This window comes from Canis lupus, chromosome 14 (genome assembly GCF_011100685.1).
Source record: "Canis lupus familiaris isolate Mischka breed German Shepherd chromosome 14, alternate assembly UU_Cfam_GSD_1.0, whole genome shotgun sequence".
Lineage (NCBI taxonomy): Eukaryota > Metazoa > Chordata > Mammalia > Carnivora > Canidae > Canis > Canis lupus.
In genome coordinates, this window is record NC_049235.1 from 18,696,225 (window position 1) to 18,719,938 (window position 23,714).

A 23,714-nucleotide genomic window follows, 5' to 3' on the forward strand; every position below is an offset into this window, starting at 1 on the left:
ATGACCCGGGTTGGCAGCTCCACGTGACCACCCACTATGGCTTCCTTGTGTCCTGGCCAGCTGTCTGGTGGTTCGGCGTGATTTGTTAGTGCTTTGCTGTAGGGTACCACTTTCACGATTTCGACATGCAAAAAATCAAATCTCTTATGACCCGACAGGTAAGTCTCGGAGGCTGAAACAAAGGCCTCTTTCGTCTCTGCTGGTGGAGGAGCCTAGATAGTCTGTTTCTGGGCCGGGGCGGGTGGAGACCTAGGGTATGGCTGGTGGCAGGTGTCAGGGGCACTGGGAAGTCGGGGGCACCCTGGAAAACTCTCCTGAGCCACCGTGATTGGAGCCCTGCTCAGGCGGGCTGTCGCGTTCCTTTAGATAAGGTCAATGAATGAGTTTCAATGAGGGCTATCTTTGTCTCCCTTCCTTTCCTTTTGGCATCTTTCCGGTGACAGCCCCAGACCCTGCAAGCCTCCCTTTATCTAAGCTGTGTGTCGTCTGTGAGCAGATGGCCTGGGTAGGGAGGTGAGGTCTGTGTAATAGAGATGACCTGGAAAGAGTGGAAAAAACGGATGAGTTGAAGACAGAATTGCTAGCTTCATGACTTTGGGCAAGTTCCCAAACCTTGTAGCATAAATTTCCAGATGTGAGCATGAGAAATAATTATTCTTGTTAACCTTATCTTACAGTTCTGACAGTCACAAGTAAGTTAATGTATGTGAAATGATACTTTAAAAAATCTTTGTTATGGCAAAATAGTGGCCTTTTATTTTTTATTTTTTTATTGTCACAATGATAATTCATGAATAAAAGCTTTGGCTGTTTTTGTTTAATTATTCATATATGTTAGGGACTTCAAATAATGTCTCAGTTTCCTTCAAGGAAGAAAAGGCAGAATTTCCTTTTACATTCTTATTGGTTATGAGTTGGTTTTAGAAGTCAATTATTTATTCAACCCTAATATTTCACCAGAATTGGCCATTCTTTATTATCTTTATATGAGAGAAGTAGAATGTAAAGTTTTGAATCAGAGAATTTTGAGAACTCTGGAGAATATGGAGAGTAGTCATTTAGTGAAAGGTTCATTTGCGAGTTTTGTTGTTGTTGATTAGAAGGAGATTACAAATTCCAAATTAAACTCTTATTTGAAAGGTAATCTGAATAGGTTACAAATGGTAGATATCTTGTGAAGAATACATGAGTCCTACATGATTGTTTTACACCTTTTAAATGATATTGTTAATGTCATGAAAATAAAATTTTACAGATCTATGAATAATAAAGTATTTCAGTAAGTGGCGATCCCTCACATTTGTTGAGTACTGGTGTTATGTACGGTTCATACCACTTATTACTTGAGAATATTTGGGTCCTGCTTCATTTTGCAGTAGCTATGTGACCTTGAGGAAGTCACCAGACTTTTTAGAGCTTTTGTTTTCACATCTTTAAAATAGGAATAACAACATGTATCTCATGGGTTCAGCCTGGTGGTGATGTTCATATAATATGATGAAGATTAAGAGAAATAGGAGTTAACATATCTTCTGGGTCTTATCAAGGAAGTGCTTGATCACAGAGGTCATCTCAGCAGCTGTGCGGATGCTGGAAAGCAGGAAAGCTGGAAACAGGCTGTTGCAGTAACAACAATAGATGATTTCAGACTGACTTTTGGTATCTGTTTGATTTGGAGGGGCATCTTTTTGATTTTTAAAACAATATACACTTTTGAACATTTTACCACTACTACCCCCTAACCTGACTTTAGAATGCTGAATTTGGACTTTTGTACAACAGTAAAGTTTGGTCTTCTCTCATGTTGCACACTATGCATTTCTGTGTAATCATCACTGTACAGCAACTTTGGTGTTTTGTTGTTTTTAACCTTATTTTGTGATAATGAACAGTAAGAAAAAATACACAAGTCCAGATACCAGTGATAATACGTTTTTATCTTCTAAATGTAGTGGAATTGTTGTGAAAATGGTGACTCTTCAGCCTCAATCCGTTGCTTATTGGACTTGAGCGGGTCAAATCATTGCTTAATTGGTATAGAAAAAAAACTAAAGAACACATACAAAAAGCTGGAACTATACTGTGTAAAATGTGAGGTAAAATTAGGAGTTTTATACAGATTTTTGAAAAGATTTTATTTATTTATTTAGAGAGAGAGCATGCGAGAGCAAGAGCGCAGGCAGGGGGCAAAACAGAAGAAGAGGGAAAGAATCTCAAGTAGACTCCATGCTGAGTGCAGAGCCTGACATCGGGCTTGTTCTCAGGATTCCAAGATCATGACCTGAGCTGAAACAAAGAGTTGGGCACTTAACTGACTGAGCCACCCAGACGGCCCTACACAGATTTTATTTTATTTTATTGTTTTCCTACACAGATTTTAAGAGTCACCCTTATTATTTATGACTTGACTTCCACATATTTAATCATAACTAATACACATTTCATGAATCTTTGAGATATGAAAGTAGGGTGCTGCCTGGAGTTACACTGGAGATTTTTAATTAGTACTGTTTATCATTGGGTTAAATATAGTAGTATTACAAATAAATATACACAAAGATGTTTCTTTTTTGTGAGGCTAAAGAATATATTGATAGTATCATTAAAGTGAAGAGATATGAAGGGTCTATGAAACTTAGGTATTTTGGCATTTCAGCTGTAAGGATCTTGGGTTTGGAAAAGAGTGAGAGGGTGGGTTTTGTTAGCACTCTTTATTTAGATGAGGTCTGTTGTTCAGCTTTCTCTATTATGCTGGCCTCTGTTCTTTCAATTCATTCAACAAATGTTTACGGATCACTATGTGACAGGCACCATTCTAAGTTTGGGGGTGCAGCAGTGAACAAAACAGACAAGTGCTCAGGCAGACGTAGTGATTAATGTTTGGGAGGAATAGAGGATAGGGAGGCCTGGGAGTTGGCAGTTTGGGATCACTTATAATTTTAGATAGTGTGGCCATGAAAGGCCTCATTGAGAAGGTGACGTTTGAGTTAAAAACCCAAAGGACATGAGGAAGTGAACCATGTGGTTATTTGTGAAGAAGCATTCTGGGTGAAAGGAAGAGCAAATGCAGAGGCCTTCAGGCAGGAGCATGGCTGAGCAACATCCAGAGGCCAGTGTGGCTGACATAAAGCGAGTGAAAACAGTAGGAGATGAGGTCTGGATGAGGTCAGAGAGCTAAGGGCAGGAAGCAAGATCACCTAGGACCTCATCTTGACCTCATCTCCTATTACTTTTTCTAAAAGCAAAGCCATGCTTCTATTTTGATTGAAATAGCAAGCAGAGGATTGATGTCATTTTACGTATATGGACTTCAGAAAGATCTTTCTGGCCTTTTAAAAGAATAGATTGAAGAGGGAAAAAGAGCAAAAACAGGGAGAACAATAAGGATGCTATTGCAGTAATCCAAATGAGAGACAGTATGGGCCTTAACAGAGTGTTAGTGGTAGAAGGGTTGAGAAGAGATTGATGGTGGGTACACTGTAGATATAGAGTTAACATGATTTCTTGACAAATCGGACTTGGGCTGTGAGAGAAGGAGAAGCATCAAGGTTGATTCCAGATGGCTTGGCCTCAGCAATTGGAATTGCCATTTAATGAAGTGGGTAAGATTGAGGAAGGAACAGATTCAGGGAATGCAGAAAGGTTTTAGACTTGCTCATTTGAAAGCCTCTTTTGAATATTTAAGTGACAAGATAAAGTAGGCACTTGGCTAAGAGTCTGAATTTCTGAGGACAAACGCAGGGATATAGATAAAAATTTGGGACTTATGAATGCATATACGGTGTAGAACTGGCTAAGATCACCAATGGAATGAGTGTAGTTATAAAACAGGAGTCCAAAGTTGGAGCTTTTGAGATTTCAATGTTGAAAGATGAGGGGAAGGAATGCCTGGGTTGCTCAGTGGTTAAGCGTCTGCCTTCAGGTCAGGTATGATCCCGTGGTCCTGGGATCAAGTCCCACATCGGGCTCTCTGCATGGAGCCTCCTTCTCCCTCTGCCTATGTCTCTGCCTCTCCCTCTCTCTGTCTCTCATGAACAAATAAATAAAATCTTAAAAAAAAGATAAGGGGAAGAGGCAGGTTAAGGTGGATCTAGTGAGGCAGATTGAGGAGCAGCCAGTGGGGTAAAACTGCAGCCATCTCAAAGACCACCTCACCTGTCCCATATCAGATCCTCAATAAATATTTGTTGGATACATGGTGGATAAAGAGAACAACTAAGTAGAGTGAAGTCCAGAAGCCAAGTAAAGAATTTAAAAGAGGAGGGAGTGATCATCTGTGCTAAATGCTGAAGATGAATGACAGAAGATGAGGATGAGCCTTTGGACTGAGCAGCATAGAGGTTATCAGGTACCTGACAACAGCACTTTTCATGAAGTGATGGGGAGGAAGGCCTGTTTAGAGTGGGTTTGAGAGGAATTGAGGACTAAGTATAACCGCTATGTTGAATTTTACTGAAAAGAGGAGGAAGAAATCACCTCACTTGATTTTTGATCTTTGGGACATTAAGTTGCTGGTCTCGTAAATGGAAATAGAAGATTGATGTAGATGTAACAGAAGTAGTCTGAAGTGTTAATCTGCTTTGGCCAAAGAAATAAAGTGCAGAGGCAAGTATTATGTATGCTGAATTTTGTATAAATTTAAATGGGGGAAATTTATCAAAACAAATACCAAATGCAAAAGAAAATCAAATAATGGTTAAAGATTACAGAGGCAGTTTCAATTTCATAAAAGCCAGGTACTGCTTTTGTTACAACTCTGACTTCCTGCTTTAGAAAAGTGAGGATAAAAATCATGACTTCATTTTTGTCAATAGAAATTTATAAAGTTGCTAATCAAAGGATTCAAGATGTATAATCCTAAAATACACGTGAGTGTCAGATGTGCTCTGAGACATTTATGTAATTCTTCATTTCTGTTTTGATAAAAGAAAAACATTTCTCTGTGAGATCATAGTAATATTCAGAATAATGGCTAACATGTAAGGAATGCTTGCCATGTTCCAGACACTGTTTTTGGCCTCTCACACACATTATCTCCTTTACTCCTTATTATTGGCCTCTGCATTATTGTTACATTGATTAGAACATAAAGACAGGTAAGTTAGAAAAGTTGTTCAAGACCGCAGAGCCCATTCCGTGTATCACTGAGCTCCTCTACTTCCTAACATATAATAGGGTTTCCAATGTTTACTACTTTTATTTTGTATGTCTGGTAGAGGGTTGCCATATATTAGGAGCATATCATTATTGTATGGGGTGACTAATTTGGAGGTAAGGCCTTTTCCTATATATTAGTATACATCACTTCTTTACAGCTCAGGTATTGATTTCTTTACTCATTAGCTCTGGGGAAAAAGAAAATTACATGTGATATATTCCTCCAAGAATTTCCTTAGATTAGTTAAACACATCTATATTTTTTAAAATGTTTGTTTAAAAAGGCATGGCAGGGGCTCTGGGGTGGCACAGTAGTTTAAGAGACTGACCTCTGGTTTCAGCTTGGGTTGTGATCTCAGGGTTATGAGATTGAGTCCTTTTTCTTTCTTTCCTTTCTTTCTCTCTTTCTTTTCTTTTCTTTTCTTTTCTTTTCTTTTCTTTTCTTTTCTTTTCTTTTCTTTTCTTTTCTTTTTTCTCTTCTCTTCTCTTCTCTTCTCTTCTCTTCTCTTCTCTTCTCTTCTCTTCTCTTTTCTTTTCTTTTCTTTCTTTTCTTTTCTTTTTTTTTTATGAGATTGAGCCCTGCCTCAGGCTCTGCACTCAATGCAGAGTCTGCTTCGATTCTTTCTCTTTCTCTCTGCTCTGGCCCGCCGTGCTTGCGCACTCACTCTCTCTCTCAAATAGATAAATCCTTTTTTAAAAAAAGGCATGGCAGTTATATTTAAAAAATGTATTTTGGAACGGTCATGATTTTTTTTTACAAGATTTTATTTATTTATTTGAGAGGGGGAGAAAGGGAGAGTGGGGGTGGGAGAGAGGGAAAGAGGGAGAGAGAAAGAGAGAGAGAGAGCAAGAGCAGCAGGAAAGAGAAACAGATTCCAATGTGGGGCTCAATCCAAGGATGTTGGGGTCATGACCTGGGCTGAAGGCATATGCTTAACTGACTGAGCTGCCCAAGTGCCCCGGGATGGTCATGATTTTGAATCAAATTTTGAAGTTTGGCACTTGTGTGTGTATGTGTGTGTGTGTGTGTGTGTGTGTGTGTGTGACAGAGAGAGAGAGAGAGAGAGAGAGAGGGATAGAGAGAGAATATAAGAGAGAATGAAAATGAGAGAAAGCTGGGTGGGGTGTTCTGGGAGTAAGGGAATACTTGGGGGTGAGGCAAAGCACCTTGTCATAAAAAAACTGTAGTGATCACTGGTCATATTTTGTAATAGGGAAGATAAAATACAGGGCTCTGTAATTTAAAATTAAGCACGTTCTGATGTAAGTCTCAGATAGTCAACCTAAGTATACCATATGTTTTGTTTACTGAGGACATCAGAGGGCCAATATAGGGCATCTAAAGGACAAAAACACTCTTCAGATTTATGTGCCAGCTAATTTTGCTTACAGACTAATATTACAGGGATTTTTAGGTATTTGCCTTGAATAGCCAGTATTTAAAAAAGAAGCTTTCAAAGAAAAGTGAGATTGCTAAGCTTCTTTCTGTCTTGATAACTTTCCCTGGTACAAGTGAGAGTTTCAGAATCCCTCACTTGATGTGAATATAGAAACAACCTAAAGAACAGTAGAAAGAAGCAAGACATGAGAGTTAAGTCTCAGTTATGCAGTATAAATTGGGTGCATTGGTGAGAGATAATCAGGTAGAATGAAGGTATTTATGTATTAATTAAGCGATTAGCATTATTCAAAAGTCTTTGATGAGCTCAGCTGGTTGGTGTATTGTATCAGGAAATCATAATACTTGGTCCTTCTTACCAGATGAATTTGGTAATAAGTAATAGATAAGTGCTTTTTAGAATGCTTTTTGTCATCCAATTTTCTTTTCTTTTGGTAGTTTTTAAACCATGGTTAAGTTAGACTTCAACCATTGTTGTGAAGTTGCCATATAATACTTTTATTTTAAATTTCCAAAAGTACATCTTTACTTAATTTAATAATAGTGCTATATGTAGTGAGTGTTGTTTTTACAGCGTATGTTCTATATATTTTAAAGCAGGAAAATTCTATTTTTAAAAAATAGATTTCTATTTTAATAATTATGTTCTATTATTTTACAGTTCTGCAGCATAATTAAAATTCTTTTGTATTTTATTATTTTATTATTTTTTTAAGGGTCTGAAAAGCCCTCCGGAGAGCCTTAGTGATCTTGGTGCCATTGAGAGTCTCCGGGTCCCTGGAAAGGTATTGATCTACATGTGTGAGCATGACTTTTCACTTCCTTAAAAAATAATATTGCCTTTGGGTAATAATTGATTCACAGAAGCTTTTCCTCCCCACAGGCAGATAGTAGTTATGATAAAGCTAGGTAAATTTTTATAGGATAGTAGGCTTGGGGCTTGTTTTTGCTTTCATTACTCATTGAGATATAGTATGATTCATTATAGTGAAGCAGAAAATGCAAAATTGATAGTTTATTATTGTATCAAATTCTTAGCATGAAAACTGTTATATATATATATAAACATGTATGTGAAACTTATTGATTTATCTGCTGTAATTTGGAGAAATAAAATAAAAATAACTTTTTATGCTGTAACACTGAACCAAAAATCATCGTTAATTATGTTTTTGTTATGGTGGAGAGATTTTTGAGAGGGTAACTAAAGCATAATTTATACTAAATTGTAGATATCTTAGATTTTAATCCCCTGATTCATGTAAACTTCTCAGTTTACAAATTTAATAAGTATTATATGAAAGCTAGCTGGCTTTCCCTCAGAAGAATTATTAACCATTTTAAAAAAATAAATAAATCCCTGCTGTTTCTCACTCCGGGGTGTTGCCACTTGGAGCGCCTTGTGAATAGCAGCTCCATCACAGATCAAAGCTTCTTCTTCTGAATGTCTGCTCTGGTGATTTTCAATTTGAGGATCATATTTGAAAGTATAACTTGTTTTCTGTGTCTGACATCTTAATACATAGGGTTTGTTTCTCTTGGTCAGCAATCATAAGGCCTTTCCTGACACTTCAGTGTCAGCTGCTTAGGAGAGGGATATCCTATTCCTATGAGGAGCCTTACCCCCTAATGTGAATTTTGTATTTATAGCTTAGCTTTTGTTTTGGGTCAGACTCAAACATATTCTATAAATATGATAAAATTCTAACCGGCCCATATGCATTAAATGACTCAGACAAAAACATCAGATGCATTTTGAACAGTTTTGTATGATATTATAAAAGATTGTTGCATCTGATGAAATTGGGAACTAAACCAAAACCATAAATCCTAATTGAAAAATAATTCTTTTTATTTCTTTGACTCAAGCAAACCATCATGCATTAGGAACATGCCTTGAATTAGGGTGAGTTAGATGGTTCAGAATCAGTGTAAAATTGATGAGAACCTCTTTAAAAAATACATTATTGCATAAGAATGTTCTATTGTTTTTAAACCTTGCAGGAACTTTGCTTGTCTTTAAACCATGCGCCTTGATGTTTTTCTAGTAGGGGTAGGTAGTGAATTTATAATGATCTCATTACCCACTCTTCTCACTGTCCCCCCACCCTAGCCCCATCTGGTGCCTGTGGTATGTAATTTGAGATGACTGGCTCTGGGTAGAGAGGCCAGGCTGGGATCACAAGGTCAGCAAATGTAAATGCTTTGGGTGATGATTAAGCTTGGGGCATTGGTCTGATTGACATACACTAAGAAGCTAAGTTAGTAAAACTGTAGAACAGTTCATAGAAAAAGTTATCAATGCAATCAATCAGCTTAAATGTAGCTTCACACTAAGAAAGCTCATAAACCCCTTGTTCTCACTGTGCATTCTCTTGAAACATCACAAGTGCTACAGGGTGAGCAGACTGCTGCCTTCTACTCTGGGCACTTTTGAGATTTTAAGAGTTGCTGGGTCCAGAGATTTGCATAGCTCCAGTCAGTACACAAAGTTTGACGTGGGTTAAGTCCCAGTCAGGATTGAAATGAAGAGTTAAAGAGACTCATTGTTCGGAAATTCCCTTACCCACAGAATAGCATGATATAACTTTAATGCTGAATGTATGTTTCATAATTTATTTTATTTTATTTTTCTTTAAAATTTTTATTTATTTATGATAGTCACACACACAGAGAGAGAGAGGCAGAGACATAGGCAGAGGGAGAAGCAGGCTCCATGCACCAGGAGCCCGACGTGGGATTCGATCCTGGGTCTCCAGGATCGCGCCCTGGGCCAAAGGCAGGCGCTAAACCGCTGCACCACCCAGGGAACCCGTTTCATAATTTAGATGTTACTTTATAGTTAGGTGATATGTTTTCTTAAAAAAAAAATTCTTAGATCACCAGAACTTCATCTTATCACTTGAAGTGTATACTCTTTGGCCAACATCTCTCCACTTACCCCACCCCGTAGCCTCTGGTAACCACCATTCTGGTCTCTGTTTCTATGAATTTGGCTTTTTAAGATTTAACATACAAGTGATGTCATACCGTATTTGTCTATCTCTGTCTGACTAATTTAACTTAGCATAATGCCCCTACTGATCCATCCATGTTATCACAAATAGCAGGATTTCCTTCTTTCTTATGGCTGAATAATATTCCATTGTATATATGTACTACATCTTCGTTATGTATTCAACTGTTGACTGACACTTAAAAGTTGTTTCCATATCTTGGATATTATAATGCTTCAGGAAACATGGAAGTACATGTATCTCTTTGAGATCCTGTTTTCTTGTCCTTTAGATATATACCCAGAAATGACATTGCTGTATTTTTAATTTTATTGAGGAACCTTCATTCTGATTTCCACAGTAGCTGCACCAATTTACATTCCCATCAACCATGTGCAAGGGTTCCCTTTTTCCACATCCTAGCTAGCACTCATATCTCTTTTCTTTTTAATAATAACCATTCTAGCAGATGTGAAATGATACCTCATTGTAGTGTGATTTGCATTTCCCTGATGATGAGCAATGGTGATATATATTTTTACATGGTTTGTTTTTTTATACAGTTGCCTTAAAATTAATGTCATGACTAGTTCTTGATCACTTGAACTTCTATGACTTCAGAAAATGACCTTTATAATGAGTTTTTCACATTATGGAAAGTATTTCAACAAAATCTAGAACATTAATTTGAAATGATTATTTTTATTTTTAAAAAATATTTATTTATTTATTTGAGAGAGAGCATGAGTAGGGGGAGAGGGAGAGGGAGAGGGAGAAGCAGACTTCCTGCTGAGCAGGGACCCAGATATAGTCTTGATCCCAGGGTCCTGAGATCATGACCTCAGTTGAAGGCAAATGCTTAACCAACTAAGCCACCCAGATGGCCCTTATTTTTATTTTTTAAAAGATTATTTGAGAGAGAATGCTCATGCATACATGAGCAGGGAGTGGAGGGGAGGGAGAGAGAATCTCCAGCAGACTCCCCACTGAGCACAGAGCTGAAGCATGGTGTGGGGGCAGTGCTGGGTCTCACCACCCTGAGATCATGACCTGAGCTGAAATCAAGAGTCAGGTGCTAAACTGAGCCACCTAGGTGCCCTGAAGTGATTATTTTAAAATCGTCTTTTCCTTTAATAAAAAAGTAATATATACTGTGAACAGAAAACATGGTAAACAGAAAAAAAAAAATCTTTAAAAAATCACCAACATAGTCAAAGTTAACATTGCCTTTTGGTCTTTTCCTTATGCATATTTAAAAATTTATTAAACATCTGTTTTCTGTTAGACATTCTGTAGGGACTGAATATAGCAGTGGAAAAACAAAACTCCTCTGTTGCCTGGGAGCTTAGTTCAAGTGGAGGGAAGATAGGCAGTAAGCAAGGTGATTGTGAAGTATGACAAATACTTTGAAGGAAATAAGGTGATGAGATAAACCCTGAAGCTGGAGGCCCTTTCACATGGACTACTCAGTGTAGGTTCTTCTCTTCTCCATTTTTTCTTTTTCAAAAATGGCAATATATTCTACAAATTATTCTGAAGCTTGGGTTTTAAACTTAGTAAAATCTAGTACAGAAAAGAATGCTTATGGTATAATACTAGGTTTGAAAAGCAAGCTGCCCAATAATTTGGCTTGGATAGGTATTTTTTGAACTTGATTTATACCTGTCATATTGTCTGTTATCAAAAAGACAAGGAATAACAAGTCGGTGAGGATGTGGAATAGCCCATGTGTGCTATTGGTGGAATATAAGTTGGTATAGCCACTTGGAAAACAGCATGGAGGTGCCTCAAAAAATTAAAAATAGATAATATGTACAGTTTAACAGAAAAAAATAGTATTACTGTATGTTCCAGCAATTCTACTTATAAAGAAAATGAAACCAGTAAGTTGAAAAGGTATATTCACCCGCACATTCATTGCAGCATTATTTACAGCTGCCAAGACATGGAGATAGCCTAAGTGTTCATAGATGGATGAATGGATAAAGAAAATGTGTGTGTATATGGGCATATGGCATGCACACACATACATACAATGTAATGTGTATGTATTACTCAGCCACAGGAATACAGTCTTGCTGGAGTACCTTGGTGGCTCAAGTGGTTGAGCATCTGCCTTTGGCTCATGATTCTGTGGTTCTGGGATTAAGTCCCACATCAAACTCCCCACAGGGAGCCTGCTTCTCTCTCTGCCTATGTCTATGCCTCTCTCTTTGTGTCTTTCATGAATAAATAAAATCTTAAAAAAAAAAAGAATACATTCTTGCCATTTGTGACAATATGGATGGACCTTGAGGGTGTTTTGCTAAATAAGTCAGACAGAGAAAGACCATATGATCAAATACTATATGATTTTACTTATATGTGGAATCTAAAAACTAAACAAGACAAAAAAGAAACAGGTGCATAGATACAGAGATCAGAGGCGGGCGAGGAGAGGTGGGGCAAAATGTGTGAAGGGGAAAAGTATAAACTTCCAGTTACAAAATAAATAAGTCGTTGGGATATAATATACAGCATGGTGACTGTACTTAATAATACTGTTTTGCATACTTTCAAGTTCCTGAGAAAATAGATCTTAAAAGTTCTCATGTAAGAAGAAAAATTCTGTATGTCTGGTGATGGATGTTGACTAGATTTATTGTGACGATCATGTTGCAGTATATAGAAATATTGAATCATTATGTTGTGCATCTGAAACTAATTAATGTTGCATGTCATTTGTACCTCTCAATAAAAAAAAAATGCATCACTGTCTTAGTTTGGGTTCCCCTAATATTCCTAATGCAAAAAGTAAGAAACAAATCCAATTTATACTACTTAAATAGTCAATGTAAGTACTTGTATAACAAAACTTTTATTTTTTTAATTTATTTATTTATGAGACACACACACACACAGAGAGAGAGAGAGAGAGAGAGAAGCAGAGATACAGGCAGAGGGAGAAGCAGGCTCCATGTAGGGAGCCTGACGTGGGACTCGATCCCAGGACTCCAGGATCTGGCCCAGGGCTGAAAGCGGCGCTAAACCGCTGAGCCACCTGGGCTGCCCTATAGCAAAACTTTTAAACGTTAACTTCATCTAATAGCTTTACCTAACTCACGTGTATGTACATAGAACATAAAAAAAGATATCCTTGATCTTTAGATAAGGACCCATTTCTTTTTCCCCTTGTCATAATGTCTACATTGTAATAAGGAATTGAGATTTCCGGGGGGGGGGGGGGGGGGGGGGGGGGGGGGGGGGAACGGATGTTGCAAGAAGGAAATAGTTTATAGTTTAGCTTGGGTTGTGTTATGTTAAAGGTTCTCGATGGGGGGCCTGGATGGCTCAGTTGGTTAAGTGTCCGACTCTTGATTTCAGCTCAGGTCATGATCTCAGGGTCATGGGATTGAGCCCTGAGTCAGGTTCCACACTTAGTGGGAAGTCTCTTGGAGATACTCTTTCTTTCTCTTTCTCTCCCCATCTCCATCTCTCTCTTCCTCTAAGTCTCCCACATGTGTGCTTTCTCTCTCAAACAAATCTTTTTTTAAAAGTTCTGGTATAATGAAGAACAAATAGAAGGGAAATATTAGGATGAATTATGGGAAATGGCTGTTTGTCTAGGTTAAAAATAAACTAATATTGGCAAATTTCATGTGATGTGACTTCCTAGAAAGAGGAAGATGATGAAGGAAAACTGAAGGGTGTTAGGTGTGCTTGAGAATCCAGAAAGGACTATTGATTGATTGATTTTTTTTTTTTTTAAGAACTATATAAATTTTGAGTGGGAAGAAACCTTAGAAATTGTCTTGGTACAATTTCTGCATTTTATGGACAGGATGATACTGTATCCCATTTCAAGAGATGTGAGTCAAATAATAATCCATATACTGGAAATTAGGAATTTTGGTGGAGAAAATAGAAAGAAAAAAATCAGGATTTTTTTCTGAACTTTCTTTCTTTTTTTTTTTTTTTTCTGAACTTTCTATAGAAAAGGAAACTTTGAGAGAGTTCAAAAATCTTAGCTTAAATTGTTCAGAGGCAACATCAGTGGTGTACAAACTTTGCTGCATGTTAGAATCACTAATAACCAGGGCCTCCCCCATTCTAATTAAGTCACAGTTTGTGGGGTGGAGCCAGGTGTCAGCAGTGGTTAGAGATCCCCACGTGATTCCAGTGTGGGGCAGTGTTTGGGAACTTTTGGCCACGTGGAGGTTGTGATGACAAGAATGGAGAAAGGGAAACCACAGGAACTGTTGTAGAAAAAATTTCTGAAGTTTTATTGCCAATTTTTGTGGGAAAGAATAAAGAGTTAGTGATGACCTAAAATTTCATTCCCGGGTAATGGATTATGTTATATTTCAAATTAATCGGATTTCTATGCTGAGGTAAGGATATAAGAAATTAATCTATACATTATTTACTGACTAAATTTGTTATCTTTGTAAAGAAATTTATACTTTTTGAATTATATGAAAGGTTTTTATTTTACATAATTGGTTATAAGACTTATGAAAACTTGAAACCAAAATTTATTATAATATATAATAATCACAATAGCTACAGGGTTAGTAGTCACAGAACTTATTAAGATTGCACTCAAAAGAGTATGTGTTGAATCCTGATTAAAATGTCAGTAATCAGAATCTTATAAATCTATATCTTGACTTTAAACACTTTCCCATAGTTCTTCCATAATGGTTGTATGTCATGAAAAGAGACTGTTAAAAAAGTACTAATATTAATGTCGTAATTTTTCTGGACTACTGCCTTCTGATATTATTCTTTAAAGATAAAGTTTTTTTGTTTGTTTTTTAAGGCCCTGATTTGACTGACTCATAAATACAAATTGAATTCAGCTAGGTTTGCTATTACATGATTGGTTTAGCTAGGCCTTTGATTTTTTTCACTAAAGAAAAATATAGGCCAAGGGAACAAAAGAAATCTCTGTTGCAGTCAAAACTGGAAAATATATTTGTCTAAATATGAGAAGGTATTTTTGTTTGTATACTTAATGTATTCTACACATATTTATTGAGTATCTTTTCATATACAATGTTCTGGGAATTTTCGCAGAATATTTTCTTGCTTGTAAAATACTAATGTGAAGATAAATGGATTTGGCTTGACTTCTTAGCCTTCATGAAAAAGAATCCTAAAAGCACACACTAACTACAAGCTTTTTGTTTTCAGAACTTTACCAAGATATGAGAAAAGTATGTTGGAATAAGAGTCAAGAGAGCTAGGTTCAAGCATTGAGGTCAGCTTAATGAAAGGAAGTTGTCTTAATTGCCTGATTAAGGAGAAGATGAGAGCACGAAGTGTAGGAAATGAAGAAGGGTTAAATTTGAGAGACTTTTTAAAAGCAGAATTTAGGACTGAAGATTTTATTGCATGCGGAAGGTGAAGGTATGGGAAAGACTGTGGTTTCTAGATACGGTATTGAAGGTGTTGTGATGTCTTTTCTCAGAATAGATAGTATTTCTTCTTTTGGAGGATGGGTTTGATGAAATGTTTTTAAAACTGATAGAAAAAAATCCACATTATACACTGGACTTCTCAATTTTTACTTCAGTTTGTGATGTGTCTTTTCTTTAATATTAGCCTCCAAATGGGCAGGCATGTGGCAGGCAGCTTGATGTTGTTCACTGAAGTTGAGAAATTTTTAAAGATAGCTTTATTTTTTTAAATTTTTTTTTATTTTTTATTTATGATAGAGAGAGAGAGAGAGAGAGAGGGAGAGAGAGAGGCAGAGACACAGGCAGAGGGAGAAGCAGGCTCCATGCACCAGGAGCCCGACGTGGGATTCGATCCCGGGTCTCCAGGATCGCGCCCTGGGCCAAAGGCAGGCGCTAAACCACTGCGCCACCCAGGGATCCCTAAAGATAGCTTTAAAAAAACCTGATGTCTCTAAAGCTGTTATCTTTAATATTTTTCTGTTCATAGAAATACATTTAGAAAAATACCTATTAAAGATATAACTGTTGAGGGACATCTGGGTGGCTCAGCAGTTGGGCATCTGCCTTTGGCTCCGGGCATGATCCCACAGTCCTGGGATCAAGTCTTGAATCAGGCTCCCCACAGGGACCCTACTTCTTCCTCTGTCTTCCTGCTTCTCTCTCTGTCTCTCATGAATAAATAAATAAAATCTTAAAAATATATATATATATGTATATATATATATACACACACACACATATATATGTAACGAGTAAGAGAAGTAAATAAAAATATTTGGCAGAGTATCACATATGAAAGGTTAGCTTTTTAATTTTGTGTTTTTAATATATGTTAATAGCTATATTTCTGAATAAAATCAATTCTTATTCATGATCTTTTTCTTTAAAAACAAATATGTATGTATTTGGAATGCTATTATTGTGTAAAAAATCATTAAAATACATTATTTCGACACTTAAATGTTTTATAAAGCTGGATTAAAATAATACCACTTTAATAACCTTCTAGAAAAATCTATAAATCACTTTACAGAAACCTCCCTTGAAATTGTAACCTCACCAGTATTCCACTAGATGGCACTGAAAGCCTGAAAAAACCCTGAAAAACCCCAGGTAGGCTTTAAAAGCTATGTTTTATTTAAAATACACAAACGCAAATGGATGATGAGCCGACTGCTTTGATGGATCATTATTGTTGTTCTAATGGGATTTTAAGAAAATGTACCATTTCCCCACGTAATCCGACATCTGGCAATTCATTAAAATTTATATGGTATATGTATGGTTTTAGGGTATCTGATATTGAATCCTGTTTCATTTGGAGACAAAACCTATTTTTGTTCAGTGATTTATGATTTTTATGATACTGATTGGATATTGAAAACTTTGTGGTTTTGTTCTTCCTTTAGCTCTGTGTAGATTTTGGTAGCCAAACATTTTTTGCTGTCATTTATCTCTAATATTAACTTTGATAAGACTATAATTATTTTTAGAATTTATTATAACAAAGTAGCTTTTTTATGTTGATTGACGAAGAAATGTAAACAGTAAGAAAAAAAACCTTTGATAAGATTTGTCTTGGTAAACCCCAATTCATGCTTTATAAGAATAAAATTTCTTTTTTTTCTTCCTCACTCCCTCTCAACACAATGCATTTTGCCATTCAGGTATGTTAATGTGAACCGTAGTCTAATAAATTAAGTACAGAAATGGAAGTTGATTTGCATTTCATATTTTTTATTCTATCCATTTTTTGTGAGGTTTTAAAACTTGACCTGTGAAATGGAGATTTTGCATTCATCTTTTTGTTTGAATAAAAAGCCTACTACTGAAGATTATGTTTCCAAGCTTTCTTGTGAGTTTAAAAATTAGGTTAAATTGCTTTTCAAAATTAAAGAGAAAATTGAGTTTAATAATGGTAAGGAGAACTGTGAAATTGTCATTACTCACTTTTCATGCTTATGAAAGTGAATAGAATGAAAAAATTTGAACTTGAGTGGGTATTTTTAATTTTTTTTAAAAGATTTTATTTATTTATTCATGAGAGACACACACACACACACACATACCCCGGGTATTTTTAATTTGTGTGTTATTTTGTATAATTTAAAAGTAGTAGTCAAATGCAGAATTCCTAGGTCTTTTTTTTTCTTCTAAACTTGAATACAGGGATCCCTGGGTGGCGCAGCGGTTTGGCGCCAGCCTTTGGCCCAGGGCGCGTTCCCGGAGACCCGGGATCGAGTCCCACATCGGGCTCCCGGTGCATGGAGCCTGCTTCTCCCTCTGCCTGTGTCTCTGCCTCTCTCTCTCTGTAACTATCATAAATAAACAAAAATTAAAAAAAAAAAAACTTGAATACATTCCCTTAAGAGATGAACTCTTAAGTGGGAAATAGCTGTATAAAGTTATAGCCTAGTTCCTTAAAAACCATAAATATACTGGAAATGTTTAATAACACCTTACAGTTGGGCAGCCCAGGTGGCTCAGCAGTTTAGTGTCGCCTTCTGCCCAGGGTGTGATCCTGGAGACCCGGGATCGAGTCCCACGTCCGGCTCCCTGTGTGGGGCCTGCTTCTCCCTCTCCCTGTGTCTCTGCCAATCTCTCTCTCTCTGTTACTCTCATGAATAAATAAATAAAATCTTAAAAAAAAAATAACACCGTACACTTGAGGGCTCCAATTGTTTTATAGACATGAATCCCCAGTTCTCATGAACCTTTTGTTATGTTGAGAGGACAGATGGCTTGGCTAAAACAAAGATGTTTACTCAAATTTCTGTTACGATTGTTTTCTTTTATTATGATTGTTTTTCTTCATTTTTCATAAAGTTACATTTATGATGTGCATTTGATATTTATATTCATGTAGCTTTATCCCAGAGATGATCAAAATGGAAGAAAATAGGCTAGGCAAAATTAGATGCAACTCGCAGTGTATTGTGACTGCTGAAAAAGACAGCCTCTAAAATATTGACTAACCTCTTTGTTTTCTCCCCCTTTCCTAAAATAATCCTGCTCAGTTTATTATGTTAAGAAAATATTGAATATTTATGCTTACTTTTTTGATACAGCATCTGGCATAGTGATATGTGTTAAGATATCTTATTTTTAGTAAAGGCAAAATATTCTAGGATATATAAAAATATATTGTATTAAAAAAAATCTCAATTGTTGCATTTTATTGCCTCTTGACGTACATGTAGATGCTCCCCTGACATTTTTCCACCCTGGGAAACCACCCTCTGCCATTTAACCTGTTCTATGCAGTTACAGTTACAGTTTTTATTTGTGTTTTGCTTTGTATATGCTACCTTATTTCCCCAAATTTCTAAGACTTGAAATTTCACATACTGTCTCTTCTCGAAATGGCACCTTTTCCATCAAATGTGAACTCCATGCCCTTTGGTGCCCTAGGATTTGTGTGTTCTCCTGAATGTGCCACCTTCCAGGGGATTGCTTATGCATCTGACCTTTCCTTACTTTAGCAGCTAGTTTGTTTGTTTTTTTTTACTTAGCTTTGTTTCTGTATGACTTAGTATAGGGAATTCTTATGTAGTGGGAATTTTTAAAAAAATGTTAAATTGAAATACGTGACTTGATTGAAAAGGTATGATAATGGAACTTTGAAAGTAGGCAGGTTATTTCCTAATGATAGTATAGAGAAGGACTTGTTCTTTTTTGCCACTGTATTTTCTTATCCCCTTTCCAGTTAAGTTCATTACTTTAATTATATTTTTTCTTCAGTTTATTTATTTATTTATTTATTTATTTATTTATTTATTTATTTATTTAAAGATTTTATTTATTTATTCATGAGAGACACACAGAGAGAGGCAGAGACAAAGACAGAGGGAGAAGCAGAGGAAGAAGCAGGCTCCATGCAGGGAGCCTGATGTGGGACTCCTGGTCTCCAGGATCACACCCTGGGCTGAAGGTGGTGCTAAACCGCTGAGCCACCAGGGCTGCCCTTTTCTTCAGTTTTAATTTGGGAGTAAGCAATGTAGTTCTTTAAATGTAATTGATTACCGCTAATGGGCAAGTTGTGGCGAATTTTGATGGTCTATAGTTTTGGTATATAATCTCTGGATTTTCAAGTTTTATAGAGCATTTATACTAGTCTAATATGTATTTGTGAGTTACTATGTGACTTAAAATGTACTATAAAATAAAATCCTTTAAAGAATTGTTATAATATTCTGTAAGACTAAAATATTTTATTCTCAAACTTAGCTTATCAAATACTATTGTAACTTTAAAAGAAATCACATATTTTAATATGGTATAAGGAATTTCATTTGTTATTCTGGTCCCCTGATTTTGCCTTTTAAATTTTATTGCAGGAAATCTTTTGTTCATTTTGTTTATGTAAAATTTTGCCTCATACATATATATTGGCTTGCAAAGTTGGTTTTAGGTGAAGAATTACATATTTTTATCCATCTCCAATTCTAAGAAACCAGTTTATATAATGGCAAAATTATGGAGTAATTGTGGTAAGAATATACAGTCTTGCACTTTCTGTTTATTTTTCTAATTTACATGCTTAATATGTCTCTAAAATTATTTAACATTTGTTATTTCTAGTTAGAAGAAAGATCTTTTATTAAGAGTTTGTGGAAAGTTTTGACTATCAAGGCAACATATGGTCTTTTCCTTTTTTTTTGTTCTTATTTTCATACAGTTCACTGTGTAAATTAATTTTTAGTTAGATCAGTGATTGTTACCTACAGCGTGCCTTGGCACTACAGCGCATAATTATGGAGAAATCTCAGTTCTCAGAATGTGTGTGATGGGATTGAGCAGGCCGTGCTAACATTAGCAAGACATGCAGAGAATGATCAGGTACAAGCAGAGTCTTCTAGCCTTCAGGTGCAGTGGGAGTAAAAGGAACAAAGTGATCAGTACCTAGTTAGAATGGAGTTTGTCTGAATGAGTTCAAATGCATATTTTCACACATGAAGCCACTAAGTTGTCTGGAAGGAGAGGGCATTTTATAGGGATATAGTTTTGGGGATATGTTTTGGATTGAATTCTACTTTGTGTGCTATGTTTCTTTTTCTGCCTTTCTTGGTTTTATCCTCTCCTTAGTCTAGGTTACTTAGAGTGTCAGGTGTTATGTGTCCATTCTTTGAAATTATACGGGATAGTCTGCTTTCTGATATAATTGCTTAGTTCTCCAAGAAGGAATGGCACTTGACCTTTTATATAAATATACAGATTGTACTCTTTTTACAGATTCATTACTTTTGTGAAACGTACACCTATGAGATATTTATAAATGAAATCATGTTTTCCCTTTGACATTCTTAATAACTTTAGATATTTGTTTCACTGTCATTTTGTGTGTGATGGTGGGAGCAGTGTTTGTGTAAATGTCCTTTATAGGTGAGAAAAATGAGGCACAGAGAGACTGTGTTAATACCAGAGTCACAACTAAAACCTAAGGGTCTTTACCTTTAGATCAATTAATTAGGTAGTATATGAAAAACCTCAGTGTGGAGTTATATGTCATTGACATTTATATATTTAAGATTGGAGTGTTCATTCATTGCGGTCTATTTGAATTTTTTGCTTGACTTTGTCCTTGATATTTTCAGTCTTAGCAATTTTTATGAATCTTCAATTTTTTTTTTTTTTTTGAGAGGTACCAACTACATTTGTTTGTTAGTGGTGCTGTGAAATTCCTAGGGAGGCAACATTGCCATCTCCTTATCTGGGTCTCTTTCTCTGCCTCAGCTTGCAGAGTCTGAAACTGCTATTTCAGATGCCTGTAGACTCTTAGGGAGGGAGATTGCCAGGAATTTCTGATCTCGTTTTCCGTGTCTCACTCATTTCAAATTCTTATTAAATGCTTGGAGGTTGCCCATGAGTAGCCTCGTTGAAAACCTTTCTGTAAGTAGTGTGTTTTTTTTTTTTAAGATTTATTTATTTATTTATTTATATTTTTATTTATTTATGATAGTCACACACACACAGAGAGAGAGAGAGAGAGAGAGAGAGGCAGAGACACAGGCAGAGGGAGAAGCAGGCTTCATGCACCGGGAACCCGGCGTGAGATTTGATCCCAGGTCTCCAGGATCGTGCCCTGGGCCAAGGGCCGGCGCTAAACCACAGCGCCACCCAGGGATCCCAGTAGCGTGGTTTTAATCCAAGTTTGTTCCTCAGTACCACTGTCTAGGGTGCAGATTAGTATGTGTATTGTCCATAACCATGCCAGGCCCCCAATAGCAATGCAGCTCCCACTATAGGATGCTGGATTTCACTTTACTCTTAGTTTTGGATTGCATGCTAAATCATTGATTACTGTATCTTTGACTTTTTTTTGTTGTTGTTAATATATTTTATAAGTTGAGTTATGGTACAAAAGAGGCATTTTCTTTCCTATGCTATTTTAATTATTTATGCAGATTTCATTTTTGTGTGACTTTGCTTTCTCTTTTAAATTTATTAGAATTTTAAATATAAACAGTTAACTATTCTCTTGAGTTTCAGATTTATTGCTCTAATATTTTCTTTTATCTTGAATCTAAGAGGAGATAATCTTATAATTAATAATTTTACATATTTAAGTTATAAATTAGTCTAAAAGATGTATAAGCTAGTTTCTTTTTTATAAATGAAAACCTATGCCCTGCAATAAAATAATCTAGAGTATTTCTGTTTGCAAAATTATGTTCTCTAATTGACATTATAATTTTGTGGTATTTAATTAATAATGATTTATTAAGGACTTTTGTTAAGTATTATTTTAATCACTGTAAAATTATTTTAAATATGAATTTCTTTTGTGTTCTTAAATGTATTTGAGATTAATATGAATAAAAATCAAAGGACTAAATTATTATATGTCTATAATAATGTGTTGATTAATTAGTATGGCAGAGAGTATCTGAATTAATGATATTTCTCATTTAACTGAAGGTTTATCCAATTATGCAGTGAAATTACATAGGATAAGTATGCTGACATTAAGGGTAGGGATTTGTCTCTCAAGCTCTTTTTAGTTGTGTAAATCCATAGAAGCCCCATTCTGTATCATTAGAAAGAAAACATTTTATCAAATACAGAGCTTTAGATTCATAATCAGATCATTAATTGAAGTATCAGCACACTTTGAAGGAAGCCTCATAGGATTACAGAGCTAAACTTGTGAATCATATCTGGAGCCAGTATTTCTTAGTCTAGCAGTGAGATTTCTAGCACAAGGAAGGATGGATGTCTGCTCTGCTCAGGGTCTCAGTGTTGATTGTGACCCACAAGCCATTGAGATATTATCTGGTTATCTGTGCTGAGGAAGATTTTAGAATGTTAAATTATGAAAATATGTATATATGTAGTATGTATTATGTATGATAGCTAATTACATAACTGTTAAACTTTTGTTAAACTTCTTTTTTTCCTTTTGTTAAACTTCTAAGTTCTTTCACCTACCAGTTGGCACATACAGAATTGAAAATAAAACCTGAATCGCCAAACTGCTAGTTTTTTTTCTCCAACAGATGAGTAGTTTTTAGTGTTTTAGTAGTCCTAATTTTCCATGAACTTTCCTGTTTTCTGTCAGTTGATCTCCTAGCTCAGAATGATTCCCAGGAGATGTGTGAGGGTTAAGACAGTGATTATTTATTTCCACACAGGTAGAATTAATTATAAAATGTACAAGTACCATAGTTGTGTTTTTTTTTTTAAGGAGGAATTCCGAGAACTTCGAGAACAGCCTAGTGACCCTCAAGCTGAACAAGAACTAATTAATAGTATTGAACAAGTATATTTTTCTACGGACTCCTTTGATATTGTTAAATATGAGCTGGAGGTAAAACAAAATTCATTAAAACCTGTTTAAACTCTATCTTGTTCAGTGACTGAATTTGTGTATGAGATTTGAATGCTTTTTGGGGTGTTTGTCCTTCATTCCTGCCATCCTTCCTTTTTTTATTCCTTCTTTCTTTCCTGGAAAATAGCTTTAAAAAATACTAGGACTGCTTTATGATGACCATACAGTGATTTATTAAACTGTTCATATTATTTAATCATGAAATTATTGTTAAAAAATATAAGATTAAGTGCAACTATAGAATATTGGTCTAGAAAGCATTTATGTATTTTTTTTTAACTGTTAGCATATAGTATATTGGTATTCTGCCTCTGTGTTATTTTAAATTGTATGTTTAGGGAAATTTTGAGACTTTTAATCATGAATGTATCATTACATAATTATTTACCCATGATGAAGACCTCTATGCCATGATGTTTAAAGCGTTGGTATTTTAAATTTATAAGAAATTCAAAGAAGTAGTAAAATCTGGTTTTAGATTAAAGCAAATACAGTGTGCATGCATATTTTACATGCAGTACATACAGTCAGCCCCCACTCATTCTGAAGTTTCATCAGTCCGTTAACTGAAACTTGGAGTTTCCAGTTTACACAGTGGTATGCACTTTTGTTATTTTCCTATCCTATCTTCCGAAAGCTTTGTGGGAAGAATGTACTCCAGCAACTGTCACTGTCACTCTATAGTGCTTAGTTATTAGTCATAGTACTTCAGAGGGGAAATGTGTTTTGAGTTCTGTTGTAGACAAGTAGGGCTATACCTGTGGCTTGTAGAGGGAGATGTTAGGATATGGGACTTTCTCTCATTCCCCTGTACTTTAGGGCTGAGTGAGGGATGGAACTTGAGCATCAGAAGGTTAGGTAACAAAGATGTGTAAGCTTTTGTGTCTGAAGTC

General features: G+C 35.8%; 1 protein-coding gene across 4 annotated transcripts in view; it reads left to right on the forward strand.

The window, feature by feature from the left end:
- The window catches only part of VPS50 (VPS50 subunit of EARP/GARPII complex), a 132,521-nt gene continuing 108,807 nt past the window's right edge, over positions 1-23,714 (forward strand). For 2 of the 4 annotated variants that reach the window (XM_038556829.1, XM_038556832.1), the window contains exons 1-3: positions 1-158; positions 7,273-7,341; positions 22,678-22,800. In XM_038556829.1, coding sequence (XP_038412757.1) covers positions 126-158; positions 7,273-7,341; positions 22,678-22,800 — 225 coding nt within the window. In that variant the 5' untranslated portion in view covers positions 1-125. The remainder of the gene's footprint in view (positions 159-7,272; positions 7,342-22,677; positions 22,801-23,714) is intronic. The other 2 variants (XM_038556830.1, XM_038556831.1) reach the window with 2 other exon arrangements.